The sequence below is a fragment of the Centruroides vittatus genome, unplaced genomic scaffold, assembly GCF_030686945.1.
Source record: "Centruroides vittatus isolate TY-2023 unplaced genomic scaffold, ASM3068694v2 contig_400, whole genome shotgun sequence".
In the NCBI taxonomy this organism is placed as follows: domain Eukaryota; kingdom Metazoa; phylum Arthropoda; class Arachnida; order Scorpiones; family Buthidae; genus Centruroides; species Centruroides vittatus.
The window spans coordinates 2,371,115-2,391,611 of NW_027122215.1; the positions used below are offsets into that span (position 1 = coordinate 2,371,115).

The 20,497-nt window shown below is 28.2% G+C and overlaps 2 protein-coding genes across 5 annotated transcripts in view; one reads left to right on the plus strand and one right to left on the minus strand.

Moving 5' to 3' along the window:
* The window catches only part of Pak (serine/threonine-protein kinase PAK 3-like protein), a 58,143-nt gene extending 43,237 nt beyond the window's left edge, over positions 1 to 14,906 (plus strand). For 3 of the 4 annotated variants that reach the window (XM_067271706.1, XM_067271708.1, XM_067271707.1), the window contains 10 exons: positions 145 to 174; positions 3,070 to 3,140; positions 3,227 to 3,328; positions 3,404 to 3,603; positions 3,675 to 3,861; positions 5,623 to 5,715; positions 9,860 to 9,959; positions 10,040 to 10,236; positions 12,886 to 13,023; positions 13,109 to 14,906. In XM_067271706.1, the coding sequence (XP_067127807.1) occupies positions 145 to 174; positions 3,070 to 3,140; positions 3,227 to 3,328; positions 3,404 to 3,603; positions 3,675 to 3,861; positions 5,623 to 5,715; positions 9,860 to 9,959; positions 10,040 to 10,236; positions 12,886 to 13,023; positions 13,109 to 13,192 (1,202 nt within the window). In that variant the 3' untranslated portion in view covers positions 13,193 to 14,906. The remainder of the gene's footprint in view (positions 1 to 144; positions 175 to 3,069; positions 3,141 to 3,226; positions 3,329 to 3,403; positions 3,604 to 3,674; positions 3,862 to 5,622; positions 5,716 to 9,859; positions 9,960 to 10,039; positions 10,237 to 12,885; positions 13,024 to 13,108) is intronic. The other variant, XM_067271709.1, reaches the window with a different exon arrangement.
* A 2,958-nt stretch (positions 14,907 to 17,864) lies between these two features.
* Positions 17,865 to 19,440, minus strand: LOC136976499 (uncharacterized). The gene is made up of 4 exons (XM_067271801.1): positions 19,056 to 19,440; positions 18,882 to 18,950; positions 18,706 to 18,795; positions 17,865 to 18,232 (listed from the first exon to the last, which is right to left on the minus strand). The coding sequence occupies exons 1-4, from the start codon at positions 19,410 to 19,412 to the stop codon at positions 18,095 to 18,097; spliced, it is 654 nt and encodes a 217-aa protein (XP_067127902.1). The 5' UTR covers positions 19,413 to 19,440; the 3' UTR covers positions 17,865 to 18,094.
* Between the last annotated feature and the right edge of the window lie 1,057 nt (positions 19,441 to 20,497).

Below are 20,497 nucleotides of genomic sequence, written 5' to 3' on the forward strand. Positions count from 1 at the left end.
CAACTTGACATGCATGCAATTTATTAATTCAAATTTGATTTATGCTAATATCTAAATATATTACCAATTAAATGTCTAAGATTTTATTTATAGTTAGAAAAATATTTTGATAAATTTTCAACTAATAATAATTTTTTATTATAGCTTCATCAAATCTATATGCAGATAATACGTGTAATTAATTTTTTTGAAATTCACAAATATACAAATAATTAGAAATTATACATTTCGTGTAAATAATAATGTTGATTTTTGTCTTTTCTGTCAAATTAATCCTCAAGTAGATGTAATATAATTACATAATTAGTCATACTCAATTTTTTTCAATTGAAACAAAACCACATCTGATCTGGATTTACAAAAATCAGGATAAACCAAAATTAGTGGGGTATTGAAATAAGTCTAAAGTTATGTATTAAAATAATACTTAATGATTGAAAATAAATTTACATGCTTTACTGATTTGAAAACAATAGGAACATTATGGCATTCCTATTTATGTAATTTTAAAGTTGTATGTCACTTTTTCTCTGACAAGTGAGTGAAGTTACAGAAACAATAAAGTTTTCAATGAAAACCTTCTATGAAGTGAAGTTACTTTTGAAAAAATTAACTCGTCATTAAAAAAATTCAATTTATGTTATACTGTCTCAAACTTTTTTCCTGGCTTTTCTGTAAAATTGTTTAAAATTGACATACAACCTTCTGGCAAGCACCCAATGATATTAAGGTCATAAATATTATTTCAATGATCTCATAAACATTGCAAAAAATAAATCTCTCTAAAAATGTATAAAAATTTTAAAGATTATTATTCAAATTAATTTGGATATTCTGGAGATTGGTTTGAATAGTTTTTCTTTTGTAGATCGATTTCTGGAATATTCAGAAATCGAAAAGAAGAGGATTCAGATAAATGAAGTTTGATTTATATTACTAATTCTAATTATCAATGTTTATAACATTACATTAATAAAACAAAAGGATATTTAAGTTTGAATTTATTTAATTATTCTGGTTTTAAATATGAAATTTTCAAAGGTATTAATACTTTTTTTTCCTATTATTATTATTTACTGAATAAAGAATTATTATTGAACAGTCCTTAAAAAAATTGAAATATTTATCAATTATAGTAATATATTTTACATCTACTGGAGGGTTAATGTGTATTTGTAAAATTTTACTAGCAATTCAGTTTAAAATTTGAAGTATTTATAGTAATATCAAACTTAATACAAGATTTTTAAAATTCAGAAAGTCTTGAAAAAAGTTGTCTAGGAAAAAAAGTAATATGAAGAACAATAACACGTGAAATTAAGACATTAATCTCTGCTAATGAAATATTAACTGTAAAAAAAATTATCAAGATTATTTGAGGTGTTTGTTTATTAGAACTGAATAGAAAACAGTTATCAGTTACAACAATAGTATTTTCCCTGTTTTTGTACAATTAATTCTTATTTATATAAAAACTTACCAACAAAATGATCAAAATGTTTTATCTAACTTCATAATTAATTAAATGAATTAATGCAGATATAAATGGTATTGCAAAATAAATCCTATTAAAAAATAGATAGATGAAAAGATTTTTAATAAATTAAGAATTATTTGAATGACTGATCCAAAATTATTTCTTTTTGATATAGATGTATAATACATATGCATGTAATCTATGTATCTACATTCATATAATATGGATATTATATGAAACAATATATTTTGACTGAGCTGTCATCATCATTGTGCTTTATCATCATCATACCATGAATCAGATTTATAAGACATACTCAAATTTACAAAAATGTTATTCGGACTTAAATAAAATTTTAAAAACATTATATTGTATGCTTGATTAGATCAGTGTTACAGTATATTACAATAGTTATCAAGAGGTTCTAATTTCAGAAACAGACATTTTAAACTGATGTAATTAAGTATGATTTTGTTACAAAAATAGATATCAAATTATTGTATACAGATTATTTAGGTCCAAACAAAATATATTATCCAATTAAAGTAGGTCATACTTACGATCACATTTCATAGGGTATAAAATTATCTTTTGACTTAGTTAGTTATTTTGTTTTTCTAAATAAATCCTTTTCGATAAAAAGTAATGATTTTTTTAATTACATTTATTGTATTGAAATATATTCATCTTTCTGTATTTTTGTTATATTGCCACAGTCAACATGAAAATATTAATAATTTAATTAATGTTTTAAATATTGGTATTTGAGATACCAATTTACAATTGGTATCTCAAATACCAATGAAATAACAGTATATTATATGAAAATGATAAAACTGAATTTTAATTGAATTGAGATATAATATTGGAGGTTTTCTTCTTTTTTATAATCAAATGCACAAAATATGTTAACGTGGAGAAAAATAATACTATTGATAAAATATTAAAATAAAAAAAAACTAAATCATAAATGGTTAACTAGAATTATATTAATTTCTTCTTATGCTATATTGAGATTCAGAATTAGAGTAAGAGTTTTTCTTAGTTGACAATAAGAATTTACATTGACTATTACATTATGTTGACTAGAATAGTCAATGTAAGGTGAATGAAGTGATGATGATGATATACATTCAAATTTTTATTATTATTTTATTCTAATCTAAATAAGGTGGTTAAAATAGCTATCAAGACTTTCAGTATACGAGGGGGTTTCAATAAGCAATGCCTTTTTATTGTTTTAAGCAAAAGTTTTTTAGTGCATATAGAAAATACAGAATATACAAAATGAAATATATGAATTAGGCTACTTCTTGACATAAGAACCGTAAGATTTTAAGAAATCATCTAAAAGATGGAACTAAGAGAATTCCTATGTTAGATGCTTTATTTTTTCTTCTAAGGTGATATGCTAATCATATCCTCTATTATACACAGAAGCAAAAAGTAACAAGTTTTGACTATGGTGAAATCTTACTGATTTAGAATGAATGTAAAGAGAAATCAATGCTTTCTGAATTTTATTCAAATCACAAAGTATTAATAATAATAAAATTGCAATAAATTCATATTAAATAAAATTTTTGCTTTAGATCCTTCACCAAGACCAAGTTACCTTGCTGATAAATATGCAACAAGTACTGTCATTCCTCCTCTGGTAGTTGTAAGTATGAATATATTGGATAAGAAAAACCAGTTAAAAGACAGCTTTAAATGCAAAATATTTTAAGAAAGCAATATTTGTTTAAGGCCAAAAATGAACCTTCCCCTTCTCCTCCTTCGACTCCTGAGGAAGAAGATCTTGGTCCTCCGCCTCCTATTGCAGCTAGACCAGAGAAAACAAAATCTATTGTAAGTTTCATTTATCTTATTTATAAACAATTATCTTCATATATTAAAATTTTAACAAAAGAGAGTGATTTCTAGTACACTAAACCAATTGAGGAAGAAGTTAAGAATGGAGCTATTGGTTTTGATAAAAAAGACATTGCAAACAACAATAATTCCACTGCTAGACCAAAGAAGAAGAAAATGTCAGATGAGGAGATTATGGAGAAGTTAAGGAATATTGTATCTGTTGGTGATCCTAATCGTAAATATACTAAAATGGAAAAAATTGGTCAAGGGTAAGAAGTCTCCTTTTATTTATTGAAAATTTGTGTGTATAATAAATAACAACTTAAGAAATAATTTTCAGGGCATCTGGCACTGTATACACTGCCATAGAGATAGCAACTGGAGTTGAAGTTGCCATCAAACAAATGAATTTATCACAACAACCAAAGAAAGAACTTATCATCAATGAAATTCTTGTCATGCGTGAAAATAAACATCCAAATGTAGTGAACTATTTGGATAGTTACTTAGTAGGAGAGGAACTATGGGTAAGAAACTTTTTAATATTCACTGCTGAAAAATATATAACAACTTTTATTAAAAATATTTTTACTATTCTATATTATTTTAATATTTTAAGATGTCTGCCTATGTGGATATACAGTTTGAAATTAATCATTTTTTTGAATTTCATAGTATAGTTTTTTAATGGCATTTACTAATTTGCATGTATGTATAGGCAAAGAAGTAAATGCAAGTTAATTTAAATTAATCTCTAAGCATTTATCCTTTTCATTATAACACTTAAATTTAAAAAATTTTTATAACTGGTATCAGCATCCTCTGGATTATTGATTCATTTTAAGTTGTTTTTATCTTTGAATACAGTACATTCAATTAGGTGACTTTAAACAGTTTAGATAGATTGGCAAAAATAAATCATATATTTTGAAGTCAGCTTGTCTAGGAACTAGTGTCTCCATATTTCAGAAAGACATGTTTGAAAAAATGTTTCCTTTATGACAGTTGTGGAGAACATCATTATATAGATTATTGAAGTTTTTCTATTGAAAATAATGATTTTATGATAAATTCATTCCTTGATTTTAGAAAAGTACCATTTCAATAATGAGCTAATCATAACAGTTACTGTCAGGGTTGCCCTTTTCCTAATCCCCAAGGGGCTCCAAATTCTATTATCAACAAACAGAAAATGCATGACTTCTAGCCTGTTCTGCAAATATAAAAAGAAACTAATGAATGATATTTTTCTATTCCCCAATGAATGGGTGTCTGCAGAAAATTTTTCAGGAAGGCACAAAGTTTGGAGACAATTACAGGTACTCCTCTTTTTACGACCTATCTGCTTAAAGACCACTCGCACTTACAACCAATAGAGTTTTGACCTGCAATTCGGGGATTTCGGTCAGTGGCGAATGGTGACATGCGCACTAAGTGTACTGTAATAGGCCTGTGTGTACTATAATAGTCTTTTTATGAATAAATTTGAAGTTTGTTGCATAATTTGTATAATTTTACAGCGATCCTATATTCCCAGCACAAGCTCCTCGCTTATCGACCAATTTGCTTAATGACGTAGTCGTCGGAACGGAACTTGGTAGTAAAGTGAGGAGTACCTGTACATCAATAAATTTTATTTAATTATTAAATTTTTGGGTTTTTTTCCACAAGTAGATTATAGAATACAGTATTGCATCTATACAAAAAGATAGTGTCTTGTGATGATAGCATAAGTTTATTTATCTGAATCAATTTTACAATTATAATTTGTGGAATTTTTCTACTCAATTCAATGACGGGCAAGTGCCCCATTTGCCCCCTCTAAGGATGCTTATCAATTTTTATATAGTTATTCTGTTGTATGTTGTTCAAAATTCCATATTCCTTGTTTTCAAAGCCAAGTTACACTCAAGCATAATAGTGCTACCTTTTGGAAGCCCCAATCTGACATTGTGCAAGCTTCAAACTGATTCAATGTTTTTTTTTTATAGCTTGTGCCCCACTTTTTTATAGCTTGAAGGTGCTGTTGGTTAATGTTCATGTTTTTGATTTTTGAAAAATAAAACCCCATTAAAAAGGCAATGCTGATTGCTCAATGCTACATTGATGTTGTACCATTATTAGTTTATTGTTGATACTACCATTGATATACAAGTTAATAGAGATTATCATATCTGTTGTCATTACTTTACATTCTTTCTAATAAACAATGCATATTTTCATATTTAAAGGGCTAAAAGTTTATATTATTAATTATTTTTTGACTTAAAAATTGAATATTTTTACAGGTTGTAATGGAATATCTAGCCGGTGGTTCTTTAACAGATGTTGTCACAGAAACATGTATGGATGAAGGACAGATTGCAGCTGTTTGTCGTGAAGTATGTGGATTATTTATTAATATAAACGAAAATCAATTTTAAAATTTTAATTATTCTAAAATTGTGGAATTAGAATATATATTTAACTTTAGAATGAGCATTGGTTTAGGTATGTTGTTCAACATAACTTTTTCATGAGTAGTCTTTTCATGATAGAGAATCTTCAATTGTAATTTTTTCAGTAGTTGTTCATGTTATAGTATTTTTGTGTGTACTATTTTTAACTCATTTGTTAGTTACAGCATAAAAAAAAATTTCAATAAAAACTAATTTGTGCCTTTTTAGTTTAATGGATCAAAAATTAGGTGACTAATATTATAATGTTAGGAAATGATGCAGTAAATGCAAAGAAAAGCAAGTTATGCAGTTTCATTTGAGCAAGGAAGGAGTGGGATTATATTGAGTTTTTTTCATTGCTAGATGATATTAAAAATATTACTTTCATAGTGAAAGTTGATTTTAAAATATTCTTCAGTTTTATTTAGTAAGAAGTTAATTTTCTTAATATAGTAGAATCTGCTTATAGTAATCATTTGGGATTCACCTATGTGGATGTTAACCAGATAACATTAAGCAGAGTAAGTAAATAAGACTACAATTAATGGAAATTTTGGTTTCTGTAACATTAAACATAACTTGTAAGTTAGTAATAAATATAAATAATAAATCTTTGTTTTAATGCATACAATTCTAACAATAAACAACTTAGCTTAGTTTGTCATGTTTAAGTTAATTGGAGTGGACTGTATATAAATCGAAACTAAATTATATTTATAATACTAATAAACATACAAATGAAAACTGATTACTTGTTAAAATATTTACTTTCAACAATTAGCAATTGATAAGTTTGTCATTGTTTCAAAGAATTAGAAATTCAAAAAATCAAGTTTTAGTTTTAATAATAATAAAGTATTACATATTTTTTTTATAGAGAGAGAGGAATCATTTATAAATTCTGAATATTATTTTAACTTTATATGAAGTATTATAATGAAATATACCGTATATCTCGGCGGATAAGATGATAGTTGAATCGTAAAAAAATGCCCCGAAAATCCGGGGTCATATATGACAGATAAAAAATTAGATTGAAATTTATATAAATTCAAACCATTATAAAAAAAAAGGATAAACAGTAATTATTTACTAATAGAGAGTAGGGTATGTGCACAAAATAGAATAGCCCATACGATGTTTTTGTGAATAGTCAGTCGTTACCCAAATGCCGAATCAGTGCGAATGCTTGCAACAATTGCAAGACAGGTGCTGCCAGATGCAAGAAAATAAATTTGTTCATTTGAAAAATTACAAATAGGACATAATTCCATATACGCTACACAGTATTATTATTTAGATGATGATCGCTGATCTAAACTAAATTCATAGGCTGTTGATAGTTTGGGGTCGTCTTATAGGGCAGATATAAGCTAAAAGTATAAAACTTCGACGAAAACTTATACCTTGTCTTATCTGAAGGTTGTCTTATCTGCCGAGATATACGGTATATTATTAGGAATGAAAGTACAAAATCTTTTTATAGTAAAAAATATTCTTAATTGAAAAACAAAATTATAGAAAATTACAGTAATTTTGATGTATTATCATATGTCTATCTTAATTAATTTACAATAGTGACCTAACTTTTAATTTATAAATTAAAGCAGTGTTAAACAGTCTTCACATTAATTTAATTTACAAATAATAGAGAGATTATGGTTGAGATTTGATTTCTTCATTTAAAGAGAGATTGTAAGACTGTGCTTGCATTTAAAATGTTAGTTATTTTTAAATGCAATTATGTTTTTAAAATACTTTCTATGCTACTAAATATGCCAAAATTATAAAATATTGGAAAATTTTTATATACCTTAATCTGATAGAAAATAAAAGAAATAGAAAAGTGAAAAAATTGTTTCTATAGTGTACAGGTTAATGATATTTATCAGTAATATTTTTGTAAGAAAATGTGATTACTGCAATTTTAATTCATAAGAGTGAATTCATTTTGTTAAAGTTATATTCATTTTTATTAGAATACATTTCACTTCCAGACAAGTTATATTCATAGTCTTTCACTTTCATTTATACAGTATATGGAATATTTGGTTTAAAAAATAATTTGAATTAAAAAAATTGTTAATGTAAAATTATATTTAAATAAATATCAGTCTAAAAATAATTAATTTTTTTTAAGTTAAAATTGTTGCAAGTTTTTCTTATTTAACAATTTTTCCAAAGGAAACATAAAACTCAACAACTGCAGTTTTTTTTATTTATTTTAATGACAGTAATCAACCAGTCAGAAAAGAGCTAACATAGAAATCAGTTTAATATATAATGCTCAATAATAATAATAAAAATAATAATAAAACAACACAGTTTACACTGTCACATCTCATGTACATGGATGACATAAAACTTTATGCATCCACACAAAAACAACTTCATCAACTCCTACAAATCACACATTCATACATCAAGGACATAAAAATGGAGTTTGGCCTAGACAAATGCAAAACACTTCACATAGAAAAAGGAATCCTGAAGAAAGATTTCGCACTTTGAAATGGAGACGTTATTGAATCCATGGAAGAGGGTGAGTTCTACAAGTATTTAGGATTCCAACAGGCCAAACTAACAGAACAAACACAAATAAAGCAAAGATTAATTAAAGAATACTAAAGTAGGTTAAATGCTATTCTCAGAACAGAGTTAAATGCAAAACACAGTTAAAGCAATAAACATGTATGTCATCCCGGTACTTGCATATTCTTTTGGAGTTATACATTGGACTCACACAGATCTCGAGCAACTCCAAAGGAAAACAAGAGCAACACTCACTAAGCATAAACATCATCCTAAATCTGCTATAGAAAGACTAACCCTTCCACATAAAGATGGTGGACATGCCTGATATAGTTAACCCTCACTACAAACAGTCACTGCGAGAGTTTTTCTACAAAAAGCAAGAAACATCACAATTACATAAAGCAGTAACTCTAGCAGACTCGAATAACACGCCATTAATTAAACTAGCACTCATGTCATACAGACACAACACAACATATAAAAAGTATAGACACCATTAAGCAATCATGGGCTCAAAAGGTACTCCATGGCAGGCATCCTTACAACCTGGCCCAGGATTTTGTTGACAAAACTGCATCAAACAGCTGGTTAGCTTGGGGATGCCTCTTTGGGCAGACGGAAGGATTCATGATCGCCATACAGGATCAGGTCATAAATACTAAAAACTACAGAAAACACATACTCAGAGATACAACACTCACAAATGACACATGCAGAAAATGTCAATATCGTGCCAGAAACTATACAACACATCACTTCCGGTTGCAAGCTCTTTTATTATCAAGATTATTTACACAGACATAGTAGTAAATATTGATATAATACACCAAGAGCTTGCAAAGAAACAAATTAGTAGACATCCACAAACCATACTACAAATACATTCCACAGACAGTATTGGAAAACAACATGCACAAAATGTACTACGACAGAGCCATAATCACAGATAAAACAATTTACCACAACAGACCAGACATCACACTCATTGACAAACACAATAAAATCACATACATTATAGACATATCCATTCAAACACTCACAATGTATAAAATACATGCACCGAAAAAATTAGCAAGTACACAGAACTTGCCCGGGAAATAAGGCATCTGTGGAGGATGGATAGGGTGCTTATTGTACTTGTTGTTCTCTCCTCCATGGGTATCATACCACTACACAAAAGCCTGGGCATGTTACAATTGAACAGAAATACTTAAATCACACTACAGAAGGCCACTATATTGAATGCATGTCATATTGTGAGGAAATTCGTGAATACAGACAGACACACTGATACTACTATAATTTTTGTTTTTGTTACTATGCCTTGACTTTGGTCTGGCATTGTACACAGCCACCGGTGTTAACTGAGTATATCTCACATAACCCAACACAATAATAATAATAAAATTTACATTACTAGTATTCTTATTCAGTTTTAAAATTTAAAATTTTATGTACTTTAAAAAGACTGAGTTTTCATTAGAGATTTAAAATTTATAAAAATAACTTTTATAACTATATATTTAGAATTTATCTGTTGAATTTTCAACAGGTTCTTCAAGCTCTAGAGTTCCTACATTATAATCAAGTTATTCATAGGGACATTAAAAGTGATAATATATTGCTGGGAATGGATGGGAGTGTTAAATTGAGTAAGTAAAGCAATGTCTATACCTAAGATAAATTATTTTTTTTAAATATAATTTAAAAAATATGTTGTCTTTGTGTACAGCTGATTTTGGTTTCTGTGCTCAAATATCGCCTGAGCAAAATAAGAGAACAACAATGGTTGGTACACCCTACTGGATGGCACCAGAAGTTGTTACAAGGAAGCAGTATGGACCAAAAGTTGATATTTGGTCATTAGGTATAATGGCCATTGAAATGATTGAAGGAGAACCACCATATTTAAATGAAAATCCATTGAGGGTATGTATTTAATGTTTGAAAGATTTTAAAAAATATTGAATTATTCAAACTGTAATGACTTTTTATATAATTTAGATTTTAAAGAAAATAGTTACATTGGCTTAAGTAAAACTATTATATAAAGTTCTTAAAAGATAAATACAACTAGCTAGATTGCTGAGGCTGTTGAGGCATTATCCTACTGTCTGAGATTGAATCCAGATAGTCAAACTCCAGGAATTTTTCAGGGATCTGTCTTGGATATATTGAGCCTTATTCTTCACTGTCCAGTTGCCCATTGTAGGCCTAGACAAATCCACAATGAGCTTGTGCAGTAGTGCTCTACAGGACAAAGAATAAAGAAGAGAGATAGAAATACAATTATATCAATAAAGGCACTGATAGACCTCAAAACTTAAATGTTTAAAGTCCAAAAATCTATTTTGTTTAATTATTATAATGAATTGGTCATGTACCATAAAACCATATTTTTAAATTTTTACTGTATTGTAGTATTATAAAAACATATACAGAATGGGCCTGCATTCATAGCATATTATAACACACACACTTAGTGAACAAATGCTATTTATTACATTCAGTGTCGAATAGTAGTCAAGTGAGTACCATTTACCTATCTGGTTTCACACATGACCTCTAGTCACACATTAGCAATGACTAAAATTTTTTGGATTCTAAAGATGATCATGCATGGTAGTGAAATGAAGATCCTGATGCAAGATTTTCCTGAATGAACAATCTGAAATTTGAAAAGCCACAGCATGTCACTGAGCAGATCTTGGGCCTCATGTGATTACAGCACAGACAGTTCTAATCATTGCTGATTCTGCACTGTCCTTTCACTGTAGCCTGGTTTATGATTACAGGTAAATGCAACAGATATAAAGGAACAAACCCACTTTGTAATGGTGCAAGCATCTAGCACATCTCCCATGACAACCCAAGCTAGTGCTGTCTGAATATATACTGTAAAGCAACTACATAATCATTATTTTTGAAATAAGCTTCTAATCCAAAGGTGCATTATTGTTCCATTGTCATTGGGCTGCCATCTGACACCTGATGTTGCTAATGTCATTGTAATTTGGATATTAATATATGCTGTGAATGCAGTCACATCTGTATATGTTTGATAGCTTTTTGTGCTTTAGTTTTTCATTGAATAATAATGGGAATAAATTTATTATTGAACTTGGCCATTTCCTATCCTTTCATGTGTATGTGCATAAAAATATTTTGCATCAATGGTTCTATATGAAATTAAATATTATAAGAAAAATCAATTGGCAGTAAAATTTACTTAATTTCAAATATTCTTCTACCAGTTATGGTAAAATCTATACTTTATGGAAATGAGTTAATTACACTTTAATTACAGCATATTTTCAACTATGTATAATAATCAAAAATAAACCAAACTTTTAATATAACTTTTTATTACCTTAATAATGCTTTCAAAGTAAGCTCCTTTGGCAACTACACGTGCTAGCATCCGTGCCATTTGTCAAAGCTATATTGGAATCCTTATTTAAGGGTTCTAGTTGTAGCTTCTGCTTTGTCTTCCATCAGTTATTTCTGGTCATGATGAACAAGTAATAAGGACTGTTTTGACAAGTGACATAGATGCTGGTAGAAGAGTGTAAGTACAGGAGGAGCTTACTTTTAAAGTGAGTAATGTAACACAGGCTTTATTTATACAACATACAAATAAGAATTTGTAGTTCTGTGATTAAATATTATCTTCTCCAAAGATCTATCACACAAAAGAAAAACTACTTTTCGAAGGAGAGTTGAGGTTGCTATATAATCTTTAATAAATGACTAAAATTTTATTTTGTTTACAAATTTTTAACCATCAAATCAACTTTGTTTTCAGTTTCATAATTATTCCATTCTAGTTGTTTCAATGAAAATAGTTAATGACATGTTATTCAAAAGTAACTCAATTTGATTTAGTACATTTCATTATAAATATTTTTGAATTTGCTCTAAAATATGTTACTAACTGTTCTTATGTTGCCCTTAGTCTGTTTAAATATATAACATTAGTTTTAAAACATTAAGTATTTTAATACTTAATGTTTTAAAACTATGCTCATATGTTATTAAAAAGCAAATGCAAAATGCTGCTACTTTATAGATGCTAAATCATGAAAGATGATTAGCCTACAAAGCAGTTCTTTAATTTATTGTATACAAATGTCATTTATAAGAAGTTTGTCAATAAGCTTTTTTCTTTTAAAAATGAGATAAATGAAATAGTCATTTCTTTTATTCAGAACTGACATAAAATTTAAAATATGAGCATTAGAACTATATTTTTGTCAATTTTTATTACATAAAGTTAATTTCCTCTGGTACAATCAGCTGTTTCCAAGAATTAGAAAGGAACTGATTATTTAATTATAGTTTTATAGTATGTGGACCAATTATTTTCATGTTTAGTAATATATTAAAGCACAATGTTAAAGAATTTCTTTATACATTACACAGTAAATTAAATCTTATACAATGAATTCCTCTTCAATGAGGATTGATTTAATTATCAATTTATCTCTAGAATTGCAGAAAATTTTAATAGTTATTAAAATTATTAGCAAATAAATTTTGAATAAATTTGTGTTCACAAAAGCATTGTTTTGTTCATAGGCACTCTATTTGATTGCAACAAATGGCAAACCAGAAATTAAGGACAAAGAAAAATTGTCTCCTGTCTTCCAGGATTTTCTTGATAAGTGCCTTGAGGTAGATGTTGACAGTCGCTTTTCTGCCTCAGAGTTACTTAAGGTTTGTTTATAGATATGTATTTTTATTTATTTATTTTTTCAAATATATATTTTAAATATCTAATAAATTTATTACATTATTTTAGCATCCTTTTCTGAAATTGTCAAGGCCATTGGCAAGTCTACAACCTTTAATAATTGCAGCAAAAGAAGCAGCTAAAAGTCATTAACTTCTTGGTTAACATTTTAGAACAAATTGTGAATTAATCCAGTATAAATTAATTTTGATAAAAATGAGACAGAAAAAAAGACATCTAAATTTATAAATGCACAGTTTTTTTTTTGGTTTGGTGCCAAAAGTGTACTTTTTGGACAAACACCAAGATTCAGAATTAAGAAAAAAGGAAAAATATAAATTTCAAATGAAGTTAAATTCATCACATTCCCTCAAAAATGGAAAAAAGTGAAAGTGTAAACTGTATGAAAATCGAAAAGTGTTGTCATCAATCATCATCATTGCATCTATTCCATTTTCCAATTGTTTTTTGCACATAATGTCATCAAATCGTTTATAATTTAAATATATAAATAGCTTGCCTTGCAGCAAAAATGCATTTTCCTGAAGCAATTCTCAAACTCCATTATGAAAAGACCAAGTAAAGGGGTTTGTGTAAGTAATAAAGTCACTATAGCAAAACAAATCATTAAACTAATCACTTCTTGTTTTAAAAATACATTTTATAATTTTAATTATGTTCTAAATTCTAAAATTATTTTTGACAAATTGAAAATATTTGTTGAAAATATTAAGTTTAAATATACATAATTAAAATATACTAACCGAATATTCTCATAGACGTTTTAAAGGTATAAAATATAGTAAAAGTTGTAAAATTGAAGTTCCTTCTAATAGATATTGAACACTAAGGAATTTCTTGAATTCACATGAAATTGAACAGTCAAATCAATATATATCTACTTTGATTTACAACGATTTTCCCTAAGAATCAAATTTATTGTTCAATTGAGTAATATCGTCTTCAGGAGATTTATGCAAAATCTCTACCTTCTTAAGTATTAATTTTTATATAAAATATCGATTTTAAATGAAAATTTTGGATATAACTAAATTTATTCACTTTGTTCGTCGTCATTTTAAATATTAATAATAATTTGTATAATGTTTTACGTCATTTTATAGAATTTAATATGATGCTTCCAAAAATTTCTGTTTATAAGAACTGCCAATTAATTCTCATTTTTCAAAAATGTCTCTGATTTCTCATTTACAAGATTAATCTAGCAAAATGTTTCTGAAATTCTGCATTAGGTTTATGGTAAAATGCTGCTTTCTTTGATTAAAAATTATATTTGAGTGTTTAGTTTCAAAATATAATAAGCATTAGTAAATATTAAAGACTAATAATGGCCATTATAGGTAATTTTTATTTTTTTAAGCTTCTTGCACAAACCCCTTTCTCAAATTGTCAAATTTTCTATATTGAAAAATTATTTCAAAAATGAAAGGGGACGAATTGCACATTTTTTTTTTTCTTTCATAATGAAAGTTTTTAATTTTTCTGATAGAAATATTGGAAAAATTTATCGAATCTCCTTTCTCTCTCATCTTACAAAAAAAAAAAAAAATCTATAGAAGCATTTTACGATTAGAAAATTCTCATACTAAACGATAAAAGTTTGAAAGAAGAATGAAAACAGGACAGATCATAGCAATAATTTACGTATTAGTTGTAATAATTTCGACCCTTTTTTTAATTATTAAATTTTCAATTTCCAAGAACTATTTATTATTATTCTTTAAAGACAATTTTTCCGGTGTTGCTGAATTATAAAGTTGTCATTTGTTGTAATTCAAAGAATCGTGACTGTGAATGTATGAAAGTGATCAATAAGAAAGAATGAAAGATATTTACTACTTTGAAATTTTGTGTTGTCGTTAATTGAAATTCGTTCGATTCACACTAAAATAAAAAAATAATTACTTGCGATCATAAATATAATAGGAAATTCGTCTTATACAAAAATAATTCTCGAATAATAATTTTTTTTGTCTTGCCAGGTAGCACGGTAATCATTCGGGGTGTTGCCTGGTAAAGCCACTTTAATACAGCTGAATAAGCAAGCAATGTATTAAAACGAACTGTCATTGGCTTGCTTATTCGGGTGTTTTAAAGCCTCTGCCACTCAACGCGCTCATTGTCTAAGTAATTTAAATACAAAATTCATAAGAATATAGTTACTATCTATGAATAGAAATATGAAAATATAATAAGGCGTACAGTTATATCTTACTAATTAAGAGCGAATATTTAAGGGACTTACTATTTTTACAGATAAAATTGCTGTGTAATAAAAATTAATGGAGGAGAGGGGGGTATCGCTTGAACTATTATCAAACGTTTTATTTTAATGTAGTTAACCAAAGTTCCACTCGTTTTAGTTAAATAATTGAGTTACCCGAGTTCCAGCTATTGTGGCAGAATTCAATGTTCAATGTAAGAGTATAAATGTATTTGATAGGTCCGTGAACGTGTTTCGCGCATATTTGCATCAGATTCCGTGGCACTTTGACTTTCACTGTTTTTAATCGTGGACAGTGTCGAAAAAGACACTCCGCAGACTATCTGCCCTTTGGTTTTCGTCCCTTCTCTACTTTTCAAGTTTCGTTTAATTTGGCCGATTTAAACCAGGCCCATTTTGCCCATGATGACGAGATTCGTCACTTTAGAGCAGAATATTTCCGAGGCCGGTTGATGCGTCAATCATTGACCAGTCCACTTGAGATCAAGTGACACCGAGGATAGCAGATACAGTACACATCTCATCAGTGTCTTGTCACAACGTAGAATTTACACGTGCAGTACTAGTAAATTACACGAAAAAAATTAAGATTGCAATATTCGGGTTCGAGTTAAAATTCTCCAATTTCTCATTAACCGATCAAATTAATATGTAATAAATTTAAGTAAAATTAAAAACTTGGCCGACGGTATTAACATTTACATTGAAATGTAAAAATTTCACGAAAATACAAAATTATGTTCGTTTTCTTTCCCGTTGTTCAAACACCAGTGACAGTTCAAGTGGGATGTAAAATGGACTTTGTCGGGATTCTGTTAGAAAATTATTGTCGGGAAGTGATGTATCTGTTCTATTGTCAAACATGTCCTCTTATTCCTATTTGATAACCCTATTTTGCCCTTCACAAGGCGCCAGTTGTATCGCACTGCATATACCTTTTTCTGTAAAATTATTTTGATTGTAATTAATTATATCTCCAGGTGCGCGCCACGAGACTACCCCTTTTCATCTCCTTTTCTATCTCATTTCTCCTTCACCTTCGACCTTCTACTATGCTCTTAATCTATCTCTCCGTTCACACTCAGGCAATACCAGTTGAGTAGACCTGAGCCTTCACCCCCTGTTAATGAGTATGAGTGACAGTTCAAGACAATTCTAACCTTAATTTAATTTTGCAATAATTTAACTTTCTTTTCATCAGCGGCATAACTAAGGTGGGCACTAAATGAGCCCGTATAATTTTTATTGTAAATACTTGGCAACTCTGATTCAACGTTGAGGTTTTCCTCGAGCGCCAACTCTGTTTGGCATGGCCCTGGCCGCCCTGTTGATACATCTCTGGTGGAGAAACTTTTACGCAAACCGCATTCAAATATACCAATTCTTCCAACTTTTATAAATTTTTTTTAACTATTTACAGATTTATGGGACACCCTGTATATAAAATTCGTATCTACCCTCAAAAGTAAGCTTTTTGTCGTTTTATAAAACAATAATATAAAACGTTTTTAAAATAAAATGAGCCGCTTACTTGCCAAATCGATTAACTCCAAAAAACAAAAAGTATAAAAATTGATATAAATTATTTTTTTAAATTCCTACTATTACACTCTCCCTGTATATATTTATATATCTTGTTCAAATTTTCAATCGTTAATAAAATACTTTTTATTCATCCACTCAAGTTCAAATACATTTTTTAAACTTGTAGTGGATGACACTTGATGTTAATACAGTTTTTTCAAATATTAATTAATTAATTAAATTTAATTAATTAATTTTAGTTATATAAGAGAAATTTTTTTTTCTCCCATATAAAAGATATTTAGAGAGAGTGAACTAAAAATTTTTCTTTGTTGGTCTAAGTAGGAATTGACTTTTAAAATTTTTTTTTTATATTACTTGTTTAAAATTCCTTTTAAACTTTAAATTTAGTTAAATAAACATTATAGAATATATTCTTATATATCGTTACATTAAAGCTATACCGTTACATTAAAGCATAGCTTTATTGTAACGGTATATAAAATTAGTTACGCGAAAAATGTAGTAGTAATAACGATTATATCAAGGATTTACAAATGGAGTTAATCGATTTGGCCTGTGAACGGCTCAAATCCCGTAGCAGATAGCAGATAGCACCCTACACAATTTTAACTTTTTTGGGGGAAAAGTTACGCAACTCGTTGCTAGATTTTTTTTATTACTGAAATAATTTAAGTGATGAAATAAAAAATATTGATGGTATTGAAATTGTACAGTTTAAATAAATCATTTATTTAAGTATAATACTTTTATACATTTAATAAAAACTTGAAAGTTAGTTTTTTTTTGTTAGAAACAGGCTGAATATAATTATATCTTCTCTTGGATGAAGGTTTTCCCTAAAATCTACCATTCTTCTCGTTGTGATGCATTATTTTTCCATTCGTTTTCTGAAAATTCTCTGATTTAGTTTTCCAATCTCCTCTTTGCTCTCCTGTTTTCTATTTTTCAGTACAGCATAATCTTTGGCCAATATATTATCATGTCTTATAATATGTCCAACCTATTTCCACTTAAGAAATTCGGTCTGGGCTACCACATCTTTTACGTTGTTTGATCTTTTATCCACGCATTCCTCTTTGTCTTCAAAGACACACACAGAGAGGGAATGCAATAGTTGAATACTTTTTTAGATTTACAGATATGCCATTTTTAAGGATATAATTGAATTTCTTGAATGAGATCCATGCAAGTTTCTTGCAAATTTTGACTTATAATATTTTAAAGTACACTATAGCAAATTGTAGGCTGTGAATAGTGTTCATTTATTTCATACTTATATTATGAAATGATTCTGGAAATGTACTTGGATTAGTGGTAGGAATACAAGATCGTTTTTCACCCCATAAGATATCTCGAATTTGCAGCAGCATATTGCATACGGTGTAGAGTGCATTGTACACCTAACAGAACAAATATAAGAAAAATAGATTTATTCACAATTTTCTGAAACCGTGTTTTCTAATTTCCTATGATTCTCAAACACAAATCGCGCTACTATTTAAACACTTGGCGTTTTTCCATCTTTATTTAGTTGATTTAGATTTAGCTTATTGGTTGTAATAAAACAAAGTTTAATAAAATAAAGTTCTCTTTGTTTTATTACAACAAATCTACGTCTTGTGTATAAACAAAGTTGTGATGGAAACTGTACATTGCGATGATCATGAACTAATCATAAGTTGTGAAATGTTAAACAAGAACAGAAACATTTTAGTTCTCGTTTAAGGTTATATTAGGCGCCCGTTTATATTAGGCGCAAATATTCTTAAAAAGTAGCCTATATAGTATTTGTTTGTATTACTCTTGACAAGAATAAATCAAACTTATGGTTAGTTCAAAAACTCAATCTTTGATCAAGTGTGTTGAAGCTTACCTTTATCGGAGATTCTTTTGACATCAAAAAATATCCTCCACAATTGAATCCAATTTCGTTTTCACGAAATTTCTTCATAAAATCTAAAATCTTATTATTTTAAACGTTAAAAAATTAATTTTTAATCACAAATTACTATTATTGACTTTAAAAAATTTCACAAATTTAACCTTAACCTTAAGTTTTTCTTCCAGTTCCAAAGGAGCAACACTTAATTTTCTGATTTCTTGAAAAGAATCGTAAGCCTGCAACATTATGATAAAAAAAATATCATTATATATAATTTTCTGAATAATTAGTTTTAATAAAATAAAAAAATTACTAAAGATAATTAGATAATCTAGACTTACCGAATATGAGATACGAGCAAGTGCAAAAGAATAAAACATTGCCAACGCAATAGACAATACGGTAAGAAAGATTAAAAGGATGTGAATGCGGATATACGAACTTATTTCGTTAAATATAGTAGCATTGATAAGAAATGCTACTAAATAAATAAAGACTCCAAATAATATGAAGAAATATTCTCCCCATTTATCATTGATTTGCTCAATGAAATGACAGAGCTCTTCGTGTTTAGAAATTAATTCGTCTATGTCGTGCTTCGAACAATTAATCCTTGCTTCTTGCAGTTGTTTCGACAATACATTAAATCTTTCGAGTATTACTATACCCACCATTATTGAAATTGGTATGATCCACATTAACAAAATCGTTTCGAAAGCTCCACTAACTTGAAAATAAACGGAACAGATTAATGCTCTGAAGGAAGAAGAATATTTTTCAACGAATTTGAAAACAATTGTTGAATAGACTATCGCGTTAACTATTAATATTACGAAACACAAAAACCCAAAAAGTACATTCAATAACAATTGATATTTGAGCAATTTTTCTTTTTCACCTTGATACCCTGATATTTTCATATTGAAATTTAATTTTTTCTTCCTGCCCAATTGCATAAAAAGAATACAGCTTAAATGTAGAAATGCAAAAATAATGCTTGTAAACAGCAAACTGATCCTGTTTGTAGGAAGTTTTGACGTTAAGTTAGCGCTACAAGCGATTATACTATCATTAGGCTCGAATGCTGTAAATATCATTAAAAATAGGCTAATGAATATCATATGCACAAACTTTGCATAAAATGACAAGATTTTTGTTTGTTTAACGCTTAATTCATGATGCTCGCAACGTTGATAAACGATATCTCCAAAAAGCATCCCGATTGATATAGTAGGATGAAGCATACAATATATGCAACCATCAGCCATTTTGTATTATATCTCGGCTATAATTTCACCCAATATTTAAATAAAACTAGTGAATATCTTGCATAAAGTAGTTTTTACATATAGTATCTTAGAATTCAAAGGTTAATTCGAGAAATGAAGAGGAGCAATAAAGCGTACCCAGATGAAACCTTTTACAAACAAGAATGTTGATTTCATAAAACTTAAGCTTCTATTAACATTCTTGAAAAATATCTTAATGAGATTGACTTTACTTTATGCATAATATTACATAGTCCAAAAATTTTATTTACATTCACTTTAGTGAGATTGAGTTTACTTTCATGCATTTCATTACTAAATTGGACACGAAAATGTTTACATTTAATAACTTAACGAGCATTCTTTATTGAAAAAAATGTATTCTGAAACATTAATGAGATTCATGTTTGTTGTGAGAAAAATTAATAGGCTACATTTTCAAAATTCTTTTATAAATTTAGACGATAAGTGAATATTTTTAAAGATTAACTTGTTATAAAAGTGAATTCTTCTTC